Source organism: Crocodylus siamensis, chromosome 4 (genome assembly GCF_052110815.1).
Source record: "Crocodylus siamensis isolate JL-2025a chromosome 4, ASM5211081v1, whole genome shotgun sequence".
In the NCBI taxonomy this organism is placed as follows: domain Eukaryota; kingdom Metazoa; phylum Chordata; order Crocodylia; family Crocodylidae; genus Crocodylus; species Crocodylus siamensis.
Window position 1 is genome coordinate 86,160,426 of NC_143398.1, and position 19,912 is coordinate 86,180,337.

Genomic DNA, 19,912 nt, shown 5'->3' on the forward strand with positions numbered 1-19,912 from the left:
TGCATGCCTCAGTTTCCCTGACTAACTGGAACAGGGCAGGAAAGAAGGGATTAGGAGATACTGCAGCCAGAGCTGCCTTGCCCAAGGGAGGACATGCATTTACAATAACAAAGAATTGAATAGCCTTGCTGATATCTCAACAAGGTGAGCTTGGTAAAACATCCTTTGAAGGTGAAACCCAAGAGACTCAAGTAAGGCTAGGAGGTATGGTTTAAACAACTGACAGAGCAGACCAAGAAGCTGGGAAGTCCCTGAGAGATGGGCCGAGAGAAAATAGCTAAGGTAACTTTTGGGGTGTTCAGAGCCTGGCTCTGTGAGCTGTTTTAGTTCAAGGAGTATTCTTGCTGTACTACAATTGCCCCATAAATACTTTGGTTGAAGAGAAGCTATGTGCTTTGGTTCTTGCCATTTCAGGGGGCATTCTTCTCCCCTCAGAGAGGGACTTAACTTTTCAGGAGCTGAACTGGAAGGTAACTCCCTAGGGAAGGGTCACAATAAGCAGGGAGGGTCAAGGACTGAAAAGGCCAAGCCAGGCCTCTCAGTCAAAAGAAACCAGAGGTTCAGCCCACTCTAGAAGCCATGCCAACAGAAGGTTACTGTATTTACCCAAATACAAGACAACTCTGAATTTAAGATGACCCCCCAATAATTAGATTCTATCCATAAAACATTTATAAATGTTATAACTTTCCACATATAGAATTTAATTATTGAAGGGGCTGTCAAATTCCACCCTCCACCCATGCTACAGCAGGTAAAGCAGTAGCAAAAGGGCAGGTGGTAGGGGGTGCAGTAGAGGAGTGAAGTGTCCTGACCCTTGCCCTTTGTCCCCCTACACTAACCCAAATCAATCAGAATTACAAATGCAGATTGAGAAAACCTTCATGACCACCAGTTTGCTTTGCAGCCACTCATCTCCCATCTGTTTCAAGTCTCCAGAGTCTGAAAAGCATTCAGGCACTGGCTCAATATGTGGGGTCTCTTGGCAGGCTCCTGTGGTGTAGATCTCATCTGGCACCCTCCTGAGAGCTAGAACTTATGCACCAACTCTGGCCTCCCCAAACTTTCAGATTTCCTGCAACTTAAACGTATCGTCTCTTACAAGTCCAGGCAGATCCATGCTCTGGCCATATTTTAACTATTAGAAGCCTACAGCAGGCCTAAGAAGAGAAAGAAAAGCCCTGTGCCCAGTCTGACAATACTAATAGTTTGCTTCTCCCACTGCCGCCCCTCCAAAAACCAAGAAAAGACAGCACAAAAATACAGATCAGTTAGAAAATTAGTTTAAAAGGGATACTGCTCCTACTAGCTCACCCTCACCCAGCATGTATACACTGGTATACAAATATATTTGTAGTTGGATATATGTGTTTAGGTGCATGAAGCAGCAGAAAAGATACTGTGTAACACTGGATGACCAGAACCCCTAAGGACACTGGGGGTAGTATCATATTGCAATATTTTTGTTTAGGAGGAGGAGAAAAGAAATTAGGAGTAACACTGGGCCTTCTTACATATATGGAAGTAGAAATGCTTATGATATACAAGGCTCTAGAGAACATTTTTTTTTTTTAAAGACTATGCTAATGACAGAATTCACTATACAGCTAAATTAAATGGATATCAGTATCAGGCTGAACTGCAGTTCAAAGCAATTGGTTAGCTGTTTAGAGATTTCCCATCACAATGATGGACAGAAAAGGCAGTTTCTGTAAAATTTGAACTGTAAAATTTGTATCACCACCAAATTTTACTTTACTTCAAATGTTTTGATTTTCCATTAAGAAAATTAAAATGAATTATTTTGTTTCACATAGCTTTCCCCCATTTTTTTTTGCCTGAACTAAACCAAAGTATTGGGTTTGAATCGAACTGGTATGGAATGCCAGCAGCCTCTGACATCAAAATGACTCCTGAGGGTACACAAAGCCACCGTTACAGTCCCCTTGTTCTTTGGTGGGCTGGCTTCCTTAGCTAGCTTTTATCTTTAAGTATGCCATTATGCATTCTCTCACCAAGCTATGTGACACCACATGGAAGATATCCTCTACCTAGTGAATCTGGCCCATGCAGAAGAATGTGAATATGAGGTATCACCCCATTATAATTAAATGGCAGTTCAGTGTTGAGTCAAAATGAAATGTTTTGATTAGGAATGAATATGGCAAAATACAGAACTTTCCATTGCACTGAAACACCACTTTAAAAAAAAAAAAAAAATCAGCTCTAATTGCTCCACTTGAGCTCTACCTTGTAACATAACTCTCATTAGTCTAATTCAGTGGTGCCCAACTTTTTTTTTTTTGCCTAGCAAGCCAGAGTAGCAGAGCTCTGTCCATCCACGGGCTGAATCCAGCCAGTATTCTACATACGGTGCCCAGGCAGGCACGGCAAACACCATCTGCCCACGTGGAAGGAGTTCAGAGGGCAGGCTAGCCCTAGTGTAGCCCTTCAGAGGAAAGGAGCTAGATCCAGTCAGTGAAAAGGGAAGGGGGCATAACCAGGTCCCAACCCAGCCCCATGAAAAGGGAATGGGGCATGGTCCCGTAGGAAGGGAAGTCAGCATGGCCAGGCCCCAACCCGGCTCAGTGGGATGGGATAGGGGACTAGCCTGGCCTAACCCAGCCCTGCGGGAAAGGAAGGGGGAATGGCCCAGCTCAGGGGCAGGCAATTATTTTGGGCACAGGGCTTCTTACCAAGTTTCAGCAAACCATCACGGACTGCACGACAGGCAGCCCAGGGCAGATTAATATTAATTTTCTAAATTTTTTATGGGCTCCACAGGCTGGATAGAATGGCCTGGTGGGCCGCATCCAGCCCCCGGGGCCGCATTTTGCCCACCCCTGACCCAGCCCCATGGGGGAAGGGGACGTAGCTTGGTTCCAGTGGGCTGCGTACAGAGTGGGGTGTGGGGATTTGGCAGGAGGATGTGTGGCTGTACTAATGGCCATCACTCACCTGCTGCCAAATTTCTAGACCCGTGCAGAGGACCATGAGCCAGAGGCTGAGCACCTCTGGCCTAAACAGCAAAGTATGCTATGCTGACAAAGAGCATCTTACCAATGAGTTCACAACCTCAGATATGAAACCACACTAATATTTAATTGTTAAAACGTTGAAAATTTAGCATGAGGATTAGTACTCATTAGAATGAGTATTAGATTATGGAAACAGTGAGAGAGAATAAGAGGTCTTCCATCTCTTACAGCATCTGAAATTAATTTAGATGTGTCGATCAGAAGACACACAAAGATAAAGAACCCTACAGTATCTCTCATGACACAAACATACCACATAATCCTAAAAGTGCAACTCTAATCTACAGAGCTATCACCAAGAAGTTAGGACTTGTCTCCCAAGGATTGTAAGGATACAACTAGTAATTTGCTGTGAAAAAAAATAGTACACAAAAATCCAAAAGGCTTCCAGAAAAAGATTATCTTGAAACAGATGGACACCAATAGAGTATCTGGAACCTATACAATAATCATATTACATACATAATAGGAAACAGCAGGGAGCCTCACTAGTCTCAGATCTCACACTTCTAAGAGTAGTAGAGCTGTAACAGCTGGAGAAAAAAGTAGCAGATATATGTTCTCAAAGAAAGGTAACCATACTGGGAGTGTACCATGACTCTAAGAAGATGGTGATTTAAAATACAGGCACTGACCAAGCCTTCTTTTAAATGTTCCTATAATAAGCATTACTTAGAAGTACATAATAAGAAGCCATAATTCGTTTCAGTCTCAATTATCTAAAAGTCAATCCAAGAGATATTAGAAGTAAAAAAATTCAAACAATGTTTAATCTATCCCAAAACTACAAAGTTAAGACAACTTTTAATTCTTTTTGTCTGAACTAGCATTTGCTTTCTCCCTCAGACATCCGACAGAGATTATTCTCCACCAGCTGGAGAACAAAACTGCCAAGATGACAACTAGCTCTCTGAGGCTGTAATTTGCCTTTTCACAGTCCTTCCACTAGTAATAGGGAGTTACTATTTGGAAAGATACCATTTTTAGCTCATCCTGCCACTTCCAATCTTCAGATCACCTGCAAAGGTCAACATTCTGTAGTTCTTCAATGCCAAAAAATAAACTGAAATCCACTGAGCAACTCAATAGAGGGGTGTTCTTTCCCAATCTGGTAGGAGAAGAGAGGAGAAAATTGATGCCAACAATCTCGGATCAAAAAGGAAGCACTCTTTCCGTAGTTAAAAAACAGAAAAGCTTTATGGAAAATCCATAATTCAATGAAGAAATCAAAGTTAACTAACATTTAGAGATGCAATTTTTAATAAACCAGATATATTAAGTGATATTCAGGCACACAAGATATGTATATTTAAGTTACACGGTTCTCATACAACAGAGAAGATTTATATGTGATATAAATCATATTTAAGAGAGTCATATTCATGTAGTATAAAGGCAAACCTATTTTTGTTTAAGCTAACCATTTCTTAAATATATTTAATGTTTTTAATTAGTTCCCAATACCTTATTCTGCTGGCATATTTGCAATGATCACTGTACCTGTTAACAGCTATATGGTCAGGTATTAGCAAAGTGATCATTCTTTTTAGCATAAGAATCCCAGATTTAGTACAATCATAGTTTGTGCACACTGAAGTACATGAGCAGAAAAGTATTTTTTTCATACAACAGAAATGCAAATGGCATATACATACACACACACACATGCACGCGTGCACACACACAGGAATGATGTATTAAATACCTGAAAAGCAAGGCATGAAAATATGCTGATAATGGCAGAATTCAGAAAAAAGGTTTCCCTACTACTCTGTCGAAATTCTAAAGATACCACAAGAATTCTTGAAACTGCTCTGCTGGTATTTTGAACACTGTATCATGTAGCTGTGCACTACTTCTTTAATATACACTTCTCTACAGCAGATACAATCACAGCTAATGAAAAACAAAACCATAAGAAAGAAAAGTACTGACCTGGGCTGAAGAAACAGGGAAAGCCTAGAACTAAGAAAGCTTAAAACTAAGTGAGATGTTTTCCTTACTCCAAAAACTATTACACATACAGATCAGGATGGTGAATAAGGAAGCATCCACAACTGTGTGCAATTAAATGAAAAAAAATCTGTTCTTGGAAGAGTGTGAAAAGCATTTCCCATACTATACTTTTATCCATAAACCTACATGGCCCCATTTCATCCAGTTTAGCATCTCAAAATATATCAAATAATAATGAAAGCTTATTCAAAAGCAAGAATGAGCAAAATCAGAGCTGATGAAAAAGAGCAACAGATGGCACTGACTCTGTATGAACAGGTACTCCACAAGTATCCCTCCACAGCTCTGCTACAAAGCTTTAATCTTGATCTGCAATTGTTCTGTTATAAAAGTCACAGGCGTCTCTGAGCAAAGACTGACAACTTGCCTCTAATTATTTGTGCAGTAGGTTTTGAGACGCATACCAAGGGGGGGGGAGAGACAAAACCAAACTCATTTTCTCATGGCCTGCCACTTACACCATCGTGCAATCCTGCACCCTAAAAATCAAAGATTTTTATTTCAAGATGGAATTAATACAAGCTAAAATTTTATATCAGCTTTACTAATGCAAGTTCTCCGCGATAAGGACTTTCAGTGCAGCTATCACAGGCATAAACAAAAAGGTAACATTAGAAACAGCTGCCAGAATATATTAGTTTTCAGTTTGTTTAACAGCATTCCCCAAGGAGAACATGTTCAGTTCTTCCTATTATATGAAGTTGCAACTGGCAAGGACTGATGAAGACATCAGAGTTGCTCTTCAAACCAGGTTTAATTTTAGGCTGCACTACAAAAATTGGTTCTCTGTAGCCTTAAGTGGGTATGTAATTCCAGCTTCAAGTTATTTATTTCAACACTGAATAAATGGTACTGATGTGGTAAGGGGAAACCTCCCCTCACCCCTCCCAAACAAAGACAGACATAAAGCTGTCCCTTCTCAGGCAGAGAATACAATGAATTAAATAGACTGAGAAACTGAGTACTTGAGAAGAAACAGATCAGTCTAAAATTAATGATACCTGTACAGGGGAAAAGAGATGGGACAATGACAATTGCTAGAGAGTAGGAAAAAACTGCATGCTAGATTATTTTATTTAAAAAGATTTAGTTTTTATTACTTCCTGCCCATGAAGATATCTATTTTGCTGTGCTGCAAATGAGACAGTACTGCTCAGTGGTAAACTTAATCTTACAACAGTTCCAGAAAACTCAGTGCCTTATTCCCTGCCAATCCTTAGTCCTGCTCTCATCTCTATCACAATAGGATGCAGGAGCATTATCTGGTTCCCTGCTAAGCAAGTTAACTTAGCTCATTTTTCACCTATCTTGAATAGGTGCTCTGTGTAATCTATAAAGTGACAAACAAAAAGATAAAAGTCTTCATGAAGGCCAGGTTCAGACTAGGCAGTAAAATGCTGGCTTACTCAGTCTAATGCTGGTATAGACTTCAGGACTGCTGGGGTTGGTTGCCAAGATGCTCAAATTTGGCCTAAATACAATACTTCAAAAAGTAAATGCCCAAGGGGGAATATTGCTTCCCTGTAGCAAAGAAGTGAGAAAAGCCTTGGGCTGTATTGTCATCCACATGGACGAACTACCAGTTTCATATGCATCAGAATGCTGCATTTAGTGAGATCAGCAGGGGCAGGCATTTATAGTCAATGGGTGTTGACAGATTGGGCAGGGGTGGGGGATACAACAAAGTAACTCATGCTTTATCAGAAGCAGCAACTCATTAGTTTGATCCAGCTCCACAGCATCTGTATAGACTGGGCATTTCAGCAGGGCGTTTTGGCACTTTTATCTAAAGCTGATTCAATCAGCTGGATAAAAGTGCCAAAAGGCCCAGCTAAAGCACCTGATCTATACATACCTTGTGTGAGCCGGGCCCAACTAACATGATGCCTCTTCTGGGCATGTACTGGGCTCGGCATAGGGGCATGTGGAGTTTAAAGTGCCATTTTGGGGGGGGATTTTTTTACATCTGTAAACAGCCAGTGAGGAGTGGTGAAAAGATGGTACATGGTACAGAGCATTACCAGCCAGGAGACAGATGCAAAACACTTTTTAGGAGGAAGCAGGTGGCTGGAAAATAAAGGTCACCAGCTAAGCCACCCATGTAGCCAAATCTCTATTCCCCGCATACTGTAATGTACTGACAATCTCTATTCCCCGCATACTGTAATGTACACAGTACTGGATATCATCAGACATGAGACATTAGATAGCCTGTAGAGTTTTACTTCTAAAAAACTAAAGTAAAAAAATTCCCAAAATTCTGTGGGCAGTAATGAGTTAATGCCACATTAATTACACACTGGCTTCAAGATCTTTGACTGTTTTTCAAAACTAACCATTGAAATAGAAACAGAAAAAGAATACTTCCATTTACTGGAACATGCCCTCAAAGTTGCACAAATATTGCACTTCCCCTCTGGTGGACCTGAAGTGCTGCTGATTATATACAAATGCTCAGTCCTGATCTAGCGGTGGTTTGACAGTTTTAATTAACTTTAAAGCCTAATATTAATGCAATGTTCTGGTACAAATCTGAACTGCCAATTTGAATTTAGAAGGTAAGATTCCAATAGAAATTTCAACTCAGAAGTGCACAACGTGCCTTTCTCTATACGCTTAGTAAAATATTTCATCCTCACACAGTATGGCTGAATAAATAGTGTTATTTCAAACCTTAATATTTGCACTTCCTGACTTTTGGAGTTCAAACTTGCAAACTTTGTATTACAGTGGGAATTCTTCTATTTAACTCCCCAGAGTTTTAAATAAAAATATAGCAACTACCTATTGAGTTTAGGTGCATAATATTTTCCACTATTCATGGAGGTTTTAAGGTACACTACTAGATAGATACACAAAATTCAGTCACATAACTAAAATGTAAAAGTAAGTTTTCACTATGCATGAACAAAAGCAGCTGTTCAAAGTCAGATCACTGCCTATTAGAGGTGCACCAATATATTGGTTCATATTGAACTGGTACAGATAAAAGGAAAATAGTCATTATTGGCAATCAGCATTTTTGGCCAGTGTAGCCAGTGTCACTGATAAATGCTACGTGCATGTGTGCAGCTGCCGTGCACGCAGCCAGGAATGCAGCCCAGCATCTTGGAGAGCAGCGTCTGGCCACTAAGTCTGTGGGAAAAATGGAGCACAGGGGGGAGGATCAAGGTCGCTACAGTTAGGAGGAAATTGGGCTGGGGTAGGTGCTGCACAGCTGGGGTGCGGTGGGGCACAGGGTGGAGCCACAGGCGGCTCTTCTGGGCAGCGCAGAGGGGGTGGGGGGCAGCTCCCAGGCACTGCAAGGACTCCTGGGGGAAAAAGTGCCTCCCCTTGGATTTGTGTGTGGGGTGAGGACAGGCTGCCTGCTGCAGGCTCGAAGCCAGGGGCTGCACTGGCCTCTTCCCACCCCTATGCCTCTAGCCACGCCGGGGAGGGGGCAGATTGAGGCCCCACAGTGAGGGAGGGAGTTGGGCTGGGGCAGGAATTACTCGGTAGCCCCCACTTCCAGCACTGCTCGCCACAGAGTGCAGCCCTGGTCCAGCCCCTCTGCCAAGTAGAGGCTGGCACAACCCCTGGCTCTAAGCCTGCAGTGGGCAGCCTGCTCTCACCCCACCTGAAAATCCAGGGGGGCACATGCCCCCCACACTTCCTCCAGGGGTGTGCACAGTGGCTGGGAGATGCCCCCCCTCCCCATCAGATGAGCTGCCTGCAGCTCTGCTCCGCCCCTGCTGGGCAGCACCTGCCCCTGGCCCAGCCCCACTCCTTTCACTGTGGGAGCCAACTACGAGCTTTTTAACTGCAGCAACTTTAATATACGCTATTGGAGCTCTGCCTCCCGCACACCCCTCCCACACACTTATCAGCCGGACGCTGCCCTCCAAGCTGCCAGGCTGCATATTATTTATTGGATCAGTATTGGCCAATATGGCTGGTTAATAATCAGCCATCGGTATTTGCCAAAAAAATCTTTATTGGTGCACCCCTACTGCCCATACATTTGTCAACGGGATAAAAGTGGCTGAAAATTGGAGCTGTGAAAGATTAATATTGTAAGTTCTCTTTCGATCCCAATTAGGTCCTTCTTGTGCCAAGAGCGTAATTTCTGCCCACTCTGATTTTCAGATACTGCTATTTGTAGCAGGAGACATTTGGATTTGGGAGTTGGGCCCTGATCTTACAACCTGTACCACTTTCATTGGAGCACAGGGGACTACTTCCTGCACTGTCAGAGCCCTGGATGGTCAGCTCTCCCAATGCTGCAAACTCATGTGGATACCACAACCTTTTATTTTTGAGATTCTATGGTTTGGAAAGCATGAAAGAGACTCAGAATGTGGCTGCATGTGTCAAAAGATATCCTTACTCAACAGAAATAGTTCCTGAGAAACTCTCTCATCTGTGTTGTCTCTGTGCTCCTAAACCAACATATTAAGACATTTTCTGAATAAAAAGGAAGAACATCCTTCATACCAGATTCTTTTCACTATCTAGGAAAGCTGGGGTCATAAAAGAATGCCGCCTTGTTTAATTCCATATGCTTTATAACAAAGACTTTTTACTGAAGAATCCATAGGTTACACAATTCATAAATATATTAATTTGTTTACCATTCTGGTGGCACCATGCTTGCATCCACATCCCAGTATGTATTTTTGCCATTCATTTCAGTAGCATATTCAACCCATCTGTGTCGACCTTGAATTTGATAAAGGAGCAACACTGTATTAGGTAAAAATAACTACTCCCACAGTAAAAGATAAAAACTGTAGTAAACAGAAAGTATATTAGGCAGTACTTTGGCTAACAAATGTATTGTTTACCATGACAGACATGCATTTTCGGATAAATATAAATCAGCCTTTATTTTGCAACGTCTTCTGTATGTAAAGGCTAATATTTTCCATTAATACCAAACTTAATTTTTTGGAGTTTAGCAACAGGGAGAGCAGAGGTGGCCAACCCACGGCACATACAGCTGCTTTGTTTGGCACATGGCAGATCCAGCAAGAAGCAGGGAGAACAGCAGCAGACAGGGCATGGACAATCAAGCAGAGCAATGAATCAGGCTAGGGAAGGAGTCTGGGGTGGTACTCGGGGAGAGGGAGCAGCTTACCTTGTGGTTGGTGCACAGGCCAAAAAGGGCATTCCTTCTGAGGCCAGTAAGTCACAGCCCCCTTAGCAAGCCTTAAAGAGCCACTGAATTCCCAGAAACCCAAGCATGCATTTAGTCCTAAAAAATAATATTTGAATTTTGGGGGGCCCAGACAGCTTAAGAAGGCTGTATGCAAGGGAGTACAATCAGGTTTCCAGAGTTCAAGAGAGCTCCATGAATCTCCAAGGACCCTGAAAGGCATTATAAAGATAAAGACCTACCAAAATTGCAGCAAGATGAAGGGGTTTGCACAGCTTGCTCACAGCACCAATTTCACAGTCTTTTTGCAGGGAGTCCCTCCCCACTGCTGATTGGCCTCAGCAGTCCTGCCACTCACTGCTGATTATCTGAGGGGCCAATCACTCACCTGCAGACTGCAGCAATGCATCTGGCTTCTTAAAAGATAGCACCAAAACCCTTTTGCTCTCCTAACTGGCCTGTCTATGTCACTACTGTACATCACTAGCTCAGCCTCCCAGTAGCACTCAAACCACATGCCCTATGGCTGCAGGAATTGCTGTGCTCTCCTTGTATTCCAATAAGCGTTTTTTTTTTCCCCTGGGCAATTCTGTGCAAAATCATGGGAAATGCTATTTTTGCAGTGATCACGTAGACCACTGGTTGTTTTTTTTTTGTTTTGTTTTTTTACAGTTTTCACCAAAAAAAAAAAAATCACAAAACTGCAATTTAAGAAGGTCCCTAGTTAAAGACTGGTGCTTTAGAAGAGGCTGGTTTGTTTATCCCTCCACAAGCCCCTTATAACTTAGCAGGTACAGATGCACTCAAGTAAGCTTTGTGGAGTATTTGCCCCACTACAACACTAGGTTCAATTTCTTTGAATATGGTGGTTGTTAGTGTCCATTGCTAAAATGCGCACAAACGACTGCAAGGGAGCTGTATCATTTCCATGTCACCTGTAGAATCTAGATAACCTATTAAAAAGGGGGAAAGGGAGCGGGGGCAAGGGGGCAGTCAGTTTAATTAATTCTTTGCATGGTATACTTACCAAAAAAATATCTTTTGTCTTCAAAGTATTTGTTTCCGTATTTGTCAACACCGATTAGCGTACCAATCTTCAAATCACCGACCCTGCAAATTCCCAAGACAATTTCAACTAAAAGAAATTTCAATTGACATTTTTAGAATGCATTCTGTCTATCAAGGGTGTAGGTTGTAGCCATACTGGTCTAAGGGCATACACATCAACTGCAGATGTTTCCTCAGCCTGAAAAAGGGTTTTTAAACTCAAAAGCTTGCTAAGAAAACTTTTTCCAACTATTTAAGTTTGTCTAATAAAAGATATCAGATTCACCCAAAGAACCTTGTCTCCTTATCTCTCTCAAGAAAGTACTGTTTTAATGTCAGCAAAACTGAAACTGACATTTTAAAAACCAGGTCATTATACACTGAAGTATCTTGCAAACTTGAATAACCCACTTAAACTGGCAAACTACTGGCCAAATTCCACAGTTCATTTTGGGAATGGTCTTGAAAGCATGGGAAATAATACCACTGAGGGATAAAAGTAAGGTACAGTTTTACCTTTTACTTGTAAAAAACTGTGCATTAAAACAGAATTCCTTCAAGGCAAAAAAAAAAGTTTCTTATAAAAGTTGAATGTAGTAATCATCATATTCCCTGTTTCTGCTTGCTGTTGTAAGGCTGACATTGAAGGAAGTTAACTACCATGTTTGAAGCAACTCTGTGTGGAGAATAGGGCTACCTGAGAGAGTTTACTTTCAAAGTATTCTATTAGTGGGTTTTTCACACTAAGATGTTTAACAAGAAAAAAAAACAAACAGGAAGAAGTGCAATTTCTTAAAACCTGACTGTCCTTTAAGGAAGCTGTATCCATCTTTTATTTTTAAGGAGTACGGAAAGTGTGGGGTTTTTTTAATCACCAGGTAGGCTACTGAAATATAAACTTACATGCTCAGTATAAAAGTAGTAAATTCTGTAATAAAAGCGTCTCACTAGGAGGGTAGTAAAACACTGGAACAGGTTACACAGAAAGATAGTGGAACCTCCATCCTTGGAGGTGTTTAAGACCCATGCAGACAAAGCTTTGGCTGGGATGATTTACTTGGGGATGGTCCTGCTTTAAGCAGGGGGTTGGACTAGATGACCTCTTGAGGTCCTTTCCAACCCTCATTTTCTGTGATTCTAAGATGGTCAAAGTAGCATCTACCTACATATCCATTACCAATGAACCAGAATGGTCACTGACAATATTCAAAAGAAGAATTTTTAGTAGAACAGACAGCTGAGCATAACCAACACCAGACCCGAATTCCGTGTGTAAACAGATGTCTGCATTCTTGGTGTTTCCCTAGGTGCAGCTACATAACACTCACCTGAAACTGAACATTTAATTCCCTGCTGCCTTTCTAGACTGCTAGATAAAGCTGCAACTGTAAGCTTTCATGTTTATAGACTGTAAAGCACACTCCACTAATGAACTGTCATCCAGAATATCAAACATGCAGAAGCAATTTCACTCCTTTAATTGCTGTTTAAAATTGCCTCAATCCAAAATACTCTTGTACCCTACTCTTCAGAAATAACCTAACACAGCTCAAAATTTTTGTTTACAGAAGGAGGTAGCATTTCATTATATTGTTTTAAAAATAATTTTGTAATATATTCTAATATAATAAAGGGTTTTGTCTGTCTGTCTGTCCATAATGCTTTCGATCAAGTGTACATGCACTGCCGTTGAGACAGGCTTACCATAAGTCTGGATTTCCCTGGATGTGTCCTTGCTCTTTTTAAGCCTTTTGATTTCAGTCTGGGTGGGTTGCCTGGGATTTCCCTTTGCTCCACTGGTGGGAGCAGGGGCAGGGCACGTGCAAGCAGCAGAAAGCATACATGGACCTGCCTACAGCTGCAGAGGCGCGCAGACCCATGCGGTGCTCCCTGCTGCCTGCGATTGCCTTTCCCCTACTCCCACCATCCAAGCAAAGAAGAAACGCAGACATTTGGTCAGGGCAAGGGGAGCAGAGGCTGCAGCTATGACAGGACTGCAGGGGGGTGGAGGGAGGACTGCTTGCTCCCCAGTGGGGAAAGGGGCAGGGGGGGCAGCGGGGAACTCCATGGCTGGCTGGAAGCACAGGGGCTGGTGCATGTGCTCCGGGCGCTGAGCAGCTAGGAGATAGTGGGGAAGGTGGGGGGAGGGGGCCATGGCCAGGCTGCCTGTTGTGATGCAGCAGCCTCCCCTCTTTCCTCAGCCCATGCTGGGCCTGAACATGCTCCGCTGCCACCTGTATAAATCGGAGCCACTGCACTCCGGCCTCATCAGGATGGGGACAGCTGGGGCCCCTCCAGCAGGGCTGGGAGTGCAGGGGGCTGCAGGTTGGGAGTGTGGGACACTGAGGTAGGGGACTGTGGGTTGGAAGTGCAAGGGGCACTGGCAGCACCAAGGGGCTGTGGGCCAGGAGTGAGGGGCACCAGCAGGGCACTGCAGTTTGGTGAGTGAGGGGCACTGGCAGGGCTGGGGTCACTGGGTTAGGAGTGAGGAGCAGCAGCAGGGCTTGGCGGGGCTGTGGTTTGGCAGTGAGGGGCAACAGAACAGACAGGGGTAGGGCCACCCTTCAGGGCCAGTCATGTAAACACTCATTTGAAATCTGTCATTCATGACAGGCATTTGGCTTGTACTTACTACATTTATCCATATTTACTCCCTCAATTTAGCATCCAATATTTGGACCAGATAAATAAGGGTAGGTTCTAAGAAGAATATCAGAAAGGATTTAAAACTAAAATGGATTTTTCATCATACAGTTTGCACTGCAGAAACAACCTGGAAAGGGTTGTTTGGACTCAGTAATGACAATTACATTTTCCTATTTCTTTTCCAAGTAAACCATCCACATTCACAAGAACATCCATGCACAAGTTTAATGAGACAATCATTTCATACCATCTTAACTTCATACACAAAAGCTTACCTGTACCAACTTCTACTTGAGTTCAATATTACATAACTAATGGAGGCTCCAGCCTTAGGTTGAAAGACTCTCTAAATCATTCTGTTCGCAGATGCACAAAATAGGAAAAGGTATCTGCAATTACCAAAAATTTTCTATTTTATTTTGCTCAAGTCCACAGATCTATTACAATGACTATTTCAGTCTATTTGCACTTGGGAGGCAGAATCAGCCCCATCAGTCACTGTCACCAAGAGAATGTTCACCCTACTGAAATTTCAGTAGAAATAACTTCCACAGCAGCCAAGATAAAGCCAAACCTACTTTCCTAAACTACAGGTTATGTTGAATACACTTTGAGGGGGAAAAAAACACCCCATGCAAATATTTCCCCAACTACAGGTACTAGTAAATGTCACTTAACAATAAAAACTCATCTCTGGATGACATTTTACACCCTTATCCTGAATAATCTTTTTGTCTGCAGGGCTGACAATCTGTGGCCCTTATTACGCAAAAAAAGGAAGAATTTTCAAGGAAGTACTACTAAACATTCCTGATCTTCATAGGAAGCTCTACAGATTCTTTACAATGGGATTTCTGGGACAGGGTGTCTCCAGTGTGAGAAGCAGGGTCTTTTTAAAATCTAGATATCCAAAATGGGTTAGAAAAATGCATATCCTTTTCCTTATCATGGGAACTAAGGTACGAAGACTCCCTGACAAAAGAAAGAAAACACATTGGCTAAAAACAAAGGAATAGCTAGTATGCAGCAACAGTGATCTGGCCATCCAACAAATCTAAAAAAAAAGATATTACTAGTCCTAAGACTATCAATGGTCCTAATGACTGGACCAAAGCAGGAATAGTTCTCGATGCTATGAAAACTGGGAGGACTACTGGTCTGAATTCAAAATTTAATTCTAGGCCTTCCAGCTTCAACTAACAAGCACTGTCTGATTAGAGATGGTAGTCACTGCAGACCTATGCAGAGGGAAAGGAAATGTGAAAACATCACTTGTAGGGTTTCTCCTCAGACAATGCTATAAGAAACAGAATGATTTCAAGGTCATGTTCTATAGCCTTGCAGGGTTGGAATAAATTGATACCCCGAGGAAATATTTAATATGAGGATTTGGTCAACACTCCTTCCAATGAGCATATGGAGAACGTGTATTGCCAAAAGGTCACTTTTTTCCTTGTTTAGATAGGAAAACTTTATTGTAGGAGTCTAATACTAGGGGAACTCAAGACTACATTTCATTGATTTAATACAGTAATACAACTATAGACTGTATCAGCACAAAGAATACATTTTATTGATATTTTTAGGGTGCAGAAAGCAATCTCTTGAACAATTTAAAACCTTTGTGCTCTTACACCTACCTATCTCCTCTTCTGCGAAGAAGAAAGCGGTAACCCTGCCCAGAATAATCATGAGAAATTGCTCTCTCTGCCTACCTGACCCTGCGAGCTTCTCAAAAAGACACTCAACCAGGCATGGGGAAACAGAACCAGAATACACAGATCCATCTTTTGCCCCTGGGTTTTAATGGCTTAGACTTCCTCTACTGAAGTCTGCAGGATTACTGAGTACTGCATAGCTAAGTTCAGCAACTCTGTTACACAGCAACACTCTTGAGTGTTTGGGAGGTATGCTGCAACTGTCAAAGCTTATATTCCAGCATTCACAGAATATAGCCTTTGGGGCTGAAGATCTACAATATTTCTTTTATTACAGACCTCTTCAAGAATCAGATGGAGAAATCACCAACAATAACTACTCTCTGAGTACCTCACATCACACAGCTGAAGGCCCAATCCACTTGTTCCTGGAGCCTTAGTAAAGCAGCAGTAGGCAGTAATTGGGTTAGCTCCTCTCCAGCACTGGAAGCTGTTCAGAGGAAGGCTCAAAGCAGAAATGTGGAAGTGTCAGTCTAGCTCAGAGATGCTCAACTTCGGGCCCATGAGCCAAATAAAGCCCATGAATACCCAGAGGTATCCAGCCCATGGGACTCCCCATAGATGGGGAAATTTGTGGCAGGGAAGCGGTGGCAGTAAATACAGCCTCCCTTGTCCATTGCCAAGTTTCCAAACCCAAGCCCCATGCAGCAAATTGGGGTTCAGTAATGCACCCTACCCCCAATCTTGCACGTGAATAGGGTCAGGCTACCTCCCCCATCCACCACAGGGGCCAGGGTTGAGCCAAGCTGCCCCATCCCCTTCTATGCACCAAGATGGGGCCCTTGCTGTGACTGTCCCATAATGGATCGGGATTATCAGCTGGATCTGGCCAGGGCACTGCCCATCCAGCCCTCTGGGCAAAAAGGCTGGCACCAGTGGCCTAGCTCAGTGAGGTCAAATAGCCTATTTTCTCCTTCACAGCACTGTCTCCAAATCAACCCAAGGCTGCAGAAGACCAGCTACCAGCCATCTGACCCAATAGGCCCAATGAGGTGGGCAGCAACTGAAGCACCGCACTTCTCCAGCACCTCCTCTTGCTCCCACCTTGCAATTCATGAAGGCATGAATAGAACCCCCACAATGCAGCTTGTTACACTGACACTAGGTTATTATACCTGTAACTGTAATTAGAGGTGCACCGATATATTGGCTTTGTTTGTCTAGTGTAGTGAATAACATCATCAATAAATGCTGCATGTCACAGCATACAGGTGGCCAGGAATACAGCCCAGCAGCCTGGAGAGCAGCATCCAGCCAGTAAATCTGGGGGAGTAGGGGGGGAGGGGAAGGACATAGGAAGGATAATCAAGACCCCCACGCTGAAGGAGTGGGGCTGGGGCAGGTGCTGCCCAAGTGGGGCGGGGCACAGGACAGAGCTGTAGCAGCTCATCTGGAGGGTGCAGGAGAATGGGGAGGGGGGCAGCTCCTGCTGCTGTGCTTACCCCCAGGGGAGGTGGCATGGGGGGGTACATGCCTATCAGATGTGTGTGCAGAGCAAGGGCAGGCTGCCCACAGCAGGTTTGGGGCCAGGGGCTGTGCCGGCCTCTTCCTGGCAGGGGGCTGGGCCAGGGCGGTGTTCAGGGCAGGCAGGGGTGGGGCAGGTGGCAACAGCACTGCCAGGGGGGGCTATGGGGAATTCCTGCCCTACTCCCTCCCTCACTGCAAGGGCCTTGATCTGCCCCTCTATTTAGCACTGGTGAGGCCACATCTGGAGTACTGTGCCCAGTTTTGGGTCCCCCACTACTTAGGTTACTATATTTCCAGCATCGAAAAAGGGGGGGGGGAGGCAGAGGGGAGGAGACAGGGGAAGGGGCATATGATTGTAGGGGGCAGCGATATGCTCTTGCCCTGCCTCTGCCCCTCAACTCATCAGCCCCTGCCCCTCCAACCCTGCCAGCCCCTGCTCTCCGCCCCCCAGCTCTACAGTGCCCCTCACACCCAACCCACAGCCCCCTGTCCCCTCAGCCCTGTTACCTAAGCAGCTCCTATTCTGTGCATGCGCTGGTTTGCTTACACACCCATGCACATACACGGTCTCTTTACCTGGCTTACCCGCTACAGAACGGATGTGGACAAATTGGAGAGAGTCCAGTGGAAGACAACACAAATGGTGTAAGATCGGGGCACAAGCTTTCTGAGAGGCCAAGGGAACTGGGTTTATTTAGTCTGCAGAAGAGAAGACTGAGGTGGATCTGACAGCAGCCTTCAGCTACCTGAAGGGCAGCTTGAGAGAGGATGGAGTGAGACTGTTCTCAGCAGTGACAGATGACAGGACAAGGAGCTATGGTCTCAGGTTGCAGCAGGGGAAGTTTTAGGTTGGGTATCAGGAAAAACTCTCAGAGGAGTGGGGGCAGAGGGAGTGCAGCAAGGGAACGAGTCACCCAGAGAGGCTGTGCACTCTCCATCCTTGGAGGTGTCTAAGACCCAGCTCCACACAGCCAATGCCGGGGGGGCCGGTGCTGCTCCGAGCTGGGGCCGGACGAGGCCCCGCATCCCGAGCTCTCTCGGCTTCTGACCCCAAGGGCAAGCAAGGGCGGCCGCTCAGGGGACGCGCCTGCCCCGACAAGGGAGACGAATCCCGGCGGGTCGCTCTCCCGCGGAGACACCGGCGCCACCTGCGGCCGCGGCTGCAGCACCAGCCCCTCCAGACCGCGCTGCCGCCGCCTGACCCAGCCCGGACACAAGGTCACAGCGCAAGGTCCCAGCGCGACCCGGCCCGGCCCGGCTTCCCCACGCCTTGAGCGCCCCCGGCCGGCCGGTACCTTAACACCTTCCATACGAAGCCGCGGAGGCCGCCGTGCCCGCTGACCTGCCGCAGTGCGTTCCGCAGCACCCGCAAGTACTCGGCCATGGCCGCCCGGCCCGACCCGGCCCCACGCACGGTTACTTCCGCCCCACTTCCGCTACTATCCCCGAACGGGGCGAGACCACGGCGGAAGTCCCGCCCCTTCCCCTCGCCGCTGCGCCCCGCCCTCCCGGCGCCGCGCCCCTTCCTCCAGAGAGTCCAACCGCCCCGCCCCCACGCTGCCTCCAGGAGCCCGGTACTCGCCCAACACCCTCCACAGGGAAGCGCTGCTTCCCGAGGCAATGAGCGTGCGCGCGTGTGTGACGTAAGTGTACTTTACTGCGTCAGAGAGGGCGTACTTGTTCCTTAAGTTGCATGGCTGCTTTCACACGGTAGTAACGTCCCCATCTCCCCGTATCGCTTCGTATGCTGCTGGTGACCGCCAGTACATCGTCCTGGGGGTGTTCTGTGACGTGAATGATATCCTCACAATAAGTAGCAATACACGGTTGCTATTTTAATAAGAGAGGTGATGTGATAGCGGGTGAGATCGTACACATTCGTCATGTAAACACATCGATGCATAAGAAGACAAGTGGCCAGATCTGACAGCTGGCAAATGAAGCTGCGTTTAGAGGCCACGCTGGGCCCTCAGACACCAGGGGCCAGGACTGCAGGCAGATCTTGGATTTTGAAAAGGGTGCTGATGGGGAGGTGCATCATAACATATGAAACACTGCATTTTTCAGTTGAAGGGAAAAAACAAATATGACTTCACTGGAATGAGTTAGGAACCTGCCGGGCTGTTTGTTACCAGGAGCCACCAACAGGCAGCAGAATCACAGAAGAGAGGATAGCTTGATTGATGGAACAGCAAGACTATTTAAAAGTCAAACACCTGTAGTGTGAAGAGTTTAGAAGGGATCAGGTAGACAATAATGAGCTATGATGTCAACTGACGCCCTCAGCACTACCTGACTAGAAATGCTGCTGCCATTGTTAGGCAGTTGGTTTTAAAATACAGGTGGACCAGGAATCAAAGGGGAGTGCAAGCACACTAGTGCACCATAGCTGGATCCACCACTGACTGGGACCCAAGTGGACTTCCTAGCATCAGGTCTCCCTTTAGTTCCCAAATCCCAGTGCCTGGATGTGGGTCTTCCTCAGCTCAGACAAGTCAGGGGTCCTGATGTGTGCGGTTTCATTTGCATCATTCAACATTTGAGGACAGGCTGAAACATGGGCAACTGGTAGAGAGGGCATGTAGGGGGAGCAGGTGCCTACCCTGAGATTGGCCTCTGACTTGGTACTGCTCAGGACGGGGCAGGTTCTTTTGCTATGCGGGCTGGCAGCATGTTGAGGGGAGGAGTCACTAAGCCACAGCACAGAAGTATAGGAGTGGATATGGGGCTTTTGGCCTGTCCCCGGGCCTGACCTCAAATTGTGCACCCCACCCCAGCTCAGGAGGCACCAGTCACCCCTGTGCTGAATGTCCCTCACAGACCGGAGTTGGGCCGTACGCCTGCAT

At 45.2% G+C, this 19,912-nt stretch overlaps 1 protein-coding gene across 1 annotated transcript in view; it reads right to left on the bottom strand.

Annotated features, from left to right (window-relative positions):
* The window catches only part of NDUFA12 (NADH:ubiquinone oxidoreductase subunit A12), a 28,125-nt gene extending 9,591 nt beyond the window's left edge, over positions 1–18,534 (bottom strand). Inside the window, exons 1-3 of the mRNA XM_090042707.1 lie at positions 18,362–18,534; positions 11,216–11,298; positions 9,665–9,752 (exon numbers count right to left, since the gene is read on the bottom strand). Coding sequence (XP_089898833.1) covers positions 9,665–9,752; positions 11,216–11,298; positions 18,362–18,450 — 260 coding nt within the window. The 5' untranslated portion in view covers positions 18,451–18,534. The remainder of the gene's footprint in view (positions 1–9,664; positions 9,753–11,215; positions 11,299–18,361) is intronic.
* Between the last annotated feature and the right edge of the window lie 1,378 nt (positions 18,535–19,912).